This window comes from Sinocyclocheilus rhinocerous, unplaced genomic scaffold (assembly GCF_001515625.1).
Source record: "Sinocyclocheilus rhinocerous isolate Xijiao unplaced genomic scaffold, SAMN03320098_v1.1 scaffold77, whole genome shotgun sequence".
Classification (NCBI taxonomy): domain Eukaryota; kingdom Metazoa; phylum Chordata; class Actinopteri; order Cypriniformes; family Cyprinidae; genus Sinocyclocheilus; species Sinocyclocheilus rhinocerous.
Window position 1 is genome coordinate 28,670 of NW_015635045.1, and position 4,297 is coordinate 32,966.

The window sequence follows — 4,297 nt, forward strand, 5'->3', positions numbered from 1 at the left end:
AATCATCTGAACGCCTCTGATTGGCCATTGCATTCCTAAGCTCAACAGACATGTGTGTGGTTGGTTCAAATGCGCAACACTGTAAAAACGTCTTAAATTAAATACGGTGCAACATGAGCAGATCTTAATTTAATGCCGCAATCGGCACTGTCTATTCATATTCACTTTGTTAGCAACAGACGTAATAGATTTAATTTGTTTGTGCAGGGTCATTTTTGTCCAATTTAGTGGCATCTTTGCCCCAAGTCCCCGTGGCCAGCCTTACACACGCTCCGCCTATGCCTGCTATGAAGTACTCATCAATTTGAAAGGTTTAAACTTTATCGCCATGCAGGACTAAACAAGTGATCAGATGTGTGTCTAGTCTAGTTTTTATTTGGTTTGTAGCACAAGGACTTTCAGCATGTGTTCCTGTCTTAAACACAACTTTATTTAAAAGCACCACATCAAAAGCGCACTGAGTTTTACTGTCTGCACTCTAAGTGAAGTCAGGCAGCTGCTTGAAACAATGAAAGGTTATCACACACTCCCACACTCCTGAGCCAGTGCATGCTTTTACATACACACACGTACCTCCCCATCTGCCTGGAAGCGCTCTCAAAAAATTTGGTTTTGGAGGCGACACTACAGGGAAAGAGAGAAAAAGAATACATCAATGCATCGCTGATCGTAAACAGAAGTCATCCACTAAATAAGACAAGACTGAATACAACTATTTTTCACGTGCTGTTGTTGTTTACATGCTGCAACGAGTAGGCTATTACAGACGTGAACTTCATCAGATGACAGGAATCATAAAATGCTGCAGTTTCTTCTGAGGCTGAAGTTGGAGTCTTGAATCCTATACATGGTCAAGGTTTTTTTTTTTTTTTGAGTTCTGAGTCACTCTAAATTTAATTCACATGTATTGACATTTGCATTGAAACTCAGTGCGTGTGCATGTATATGTGCATTTGAAACTGTTAAGGAAATATGGACAATATGAGGATATCTGACAGAACAGTCATGCTTTTAGTATTTTGAGTCAAATTTAATTCACTTTAGTCTGAAATTTTATTCTATAAAAATAAATATTTTCTTTACAAAATTCACAGTGGCCAAAAATGTAACACCAAACATTAACAAAATGTTCAAACCATTTTAAAATAAAGCAATAAGTCCCAAGAAGCCGTGGTTTACAGTGAATTTATAACAGCTAAGGGGCGTTGTTAGGCACGACGCGAAGCGTGTTATAAATTCACTGTAATCCACGGCTTCACGGGGCTTATTGCTTTTAAAAAACAGTTATTCCATATATATAGCAAGGTTTCACAAAATAAAACAAAGCAAATAAAATATAATGATATTAATAAAAACATTATTCTTCTGCCAAACAATGTAGTTCCTCAGAAACGGTTGTGGTTACAACAAAGTGGTTGCCGAGCAACACACAGACGTAAACAAAGGTGTATGTTTGTAGTAATTTACAACAGCTTCGAGCGTGGCTCAACCAATCAGAATCAAGGATCGGAACTATCCGTTTTATAAAATTATTTTATACATTTATTAATTTATTAAGCAAATAAACAAAATACCACATGTGAAAATCTTAGCTGTTGAAGGAGTATACTATACTAGGAGTATACTGAAGCACTTACTTTGTTATGAACGCCATGCTTTTATTATACTATATATTAGTATATAAGACTGATATAAATTTTCTGTGTTATAAGGGAACAGCATTATGCAGAGCATGTGGTTATGGCAACAACATACTATATTTACAGTCTCAGTTAAATATTCTGTCTAGCACATTCAAGTTTAAGCTCATCAGTACATTCAATTTATTATCTGTGCAGGTGATATTTATGAAATTGTGCATCAATATATATGTATTTGAGTGAGTTAATTAGCCTGCTAGCAAAGCAGTTCAATTAAGCGTCCTTCAGCTCAATTCTGTACATAATGATTTGATTATTTAAACTAGTTCTGTCTACATTTTTCTTTCATTTATTAATATCTTGCATTGTTCTGTTTTCTTCTTTCCATCAACTATATTAATTTTATTAAATTTTTTCCCCAGTAATTCTGTTGATGTAACACTACTGGTACTGCTGTGCTTACACTTGTGAGGATCTCCATTAGACTTATTGTTCATAATTAAAGTGATTCTCAAACACCTTTGCCTATTTTTAGATTTTAATTAAGACATTATTGGTTTTAATTCATCTGTACATTTTATTATTATTATTAACAACCCTACTGCTGTTTTTTTTTTGAGAGAGAGTGAGAGTAAACTTCACGAGTAAAGCAAACCAGGTACAAACACACCTCATTTTCAGGGAAGAAAAAAAAACTTTGAGACTATGCTGAAAACAACAACAAAACTATTCATCTTGCGGTCTGCCACAAGAATGAAAGAGTAAGTATTCTGAGTGTATGTGTGATCTCAGAAGAAAATAGATTGAGCCTTTCTGAGATAAGACACAAGACAGTTTGACACCATGACCAGCACACCCACGTTTTCTCAGATCCAGAGTTGGTATAAAATGACTGCTCCATGCCCATACTCATAGAATGGTAATTATGAGGATATGACAAGTTGAAATTTATGCTTGATTCAAGATTAGCTGTCTTATACAGATAAAGTCTGCTGTATATAATATATTTACAATGGCTTGTGGAAGGCTTCAGATGCTTTACTAACTCTCTCGGTTTTCTCAATCCCTGCAAATCCTTCACTGAAATTGGATATTTGTATTTCCAAGCACTGAAACTCAACATTAATTTAATGTGACTGTCTAGAAATTTCATGTGTGTTTTTCTGATAAAAAGAATTTGTTGTAAAAAAAAAAAAAAAAACCCCGAGATGTTTGAATAAGAATTCACTCCCTTTGTTGCAGAAGTTTTGAGTTTACACAGATGGAAAACAACTGCGTTAATGAGGGCACAAATGCCATCAAATTGACTTCTACCTGTGAACCATTAAAATAACTGTTGCATTTTCTGGATAAAAACCCTACAGTTAAGGGATCATTACTCTAGCTGCGATTCTTTAGGACTGCTGTGAAAATGATGAGTTAAGAGCAGTCCTGGGTCTGAGTTAAAACAAATGCATGCATTTTGGAAAAACATTTAAAACTATATCCAACTGTTTGGCTGTCCCAGTGGGCACCGTTGGTTAGATAAACTATCAAACCTCCCAGACGTTGCCTAGAAAAGGTCATCCCTCAAAACTGTGTGAACCAGGAAACTTCCAAGAGGACCACGCAATCATCTGCAGGATCTACAGCATTCGCTCCTTGACAACTGAGTAAACACGCACCAGCGAACCATTGCACTAGTCCTGCGAAACACTGGCCTGTGTGGGGAGGGTGGCAGCAAGGAGCCATTCCTCAAAAAGAATCATGTAAAAGCATGTCAGGAGTTTGCCAAAATGCATAAAAGCGATCCAGCTGCAATGTGGGAAACGATCAGCTCTTGGTCAGCCTAAAACAATCTGGCTGGCACAAATCTACAGTATATCTGCCCACACCACAAAAAGCCCCATCCATATGCCAAAGTATTGCAGTGCTGCCATCAGGTAGGGCAGGAACCGAACATGTTCATAAAAACATGAGAGAATGGATAATGCAAAATCCACAAAGGTACTACAATCTAGAGCAGCAAAAGAGACTGCATTAAAATCAAGACTTCAGCATGGAATAGTGTAATTATGAAAGAACAAATGGCTGAAATGTAACTAAATAGATGAAAAAATAACTAATAAATATTTGTTGAGAGTGAAATCTATTGTGAACTTCGTACAAAGTTTTCCTCCAAAAAGGCTTGAGGGTCTAAAGTAGTAGTAGTAGTAATAATAATAATAAAACGTATTACTACTGCACAATCATTTCAATATTCAATTAAAGGGTTAGTTCACCCAAAAATGAAAATTCTGTCATTAATTACTCACCTTCATATCGTTCCAAACCCATAAGACCTTCGTTCAGGATAAAGCGCGCGCATGCTGAACGTAAACAACGCTGATTACATTGATCACGTTCAGGGGTACTCTCCAAATTGGCGGAAGATGGTAACTTGGGGAGAAGAATTGCTGAATAAATTATGTTATTATTGTTTGCACACAAAAAGTATTCTCGTAGCTTCATAAAATTACGGTTGAACCCCTGATGTCACATTGACTATTTTACCAATGTCCTTGCTACGTTTCTGTGCGTTGATCATGGTAATATCCTTGTCTATGAAGGGTCAGAGAGCTCTCAGATTCCATCAAAAATATCTTAATTTGTGTTCCGAAGATGAACGAAGGTCTTAC

The 4,297-nt window shown here is 36.4% G+C and overlaps 1 protein-coding gene across 2 annotated transcripts in view; it reads right to left on the bottom strand.

Annotated features, from left to right (window-relative positions):
• Window positions 1-4,297, bottom strand: part of ophn1 (oligophrenin 1) — a 37,052-nt gene that overhangs the window by 4,179 nt on the left and 28,576 nt on the right. For both annotated transcript variants that reach the window (XM_016560496.1, XM_016560494.1), the window contains exon 22: window positions 574-624. In XM_016560496.1, the coding sequence (XP_016415982.1) occupies window positions 574-624 (51 nt within the window). The remainder of the gene's footprint in view (window positions 1-573; window positions 625-4,297) is intronic.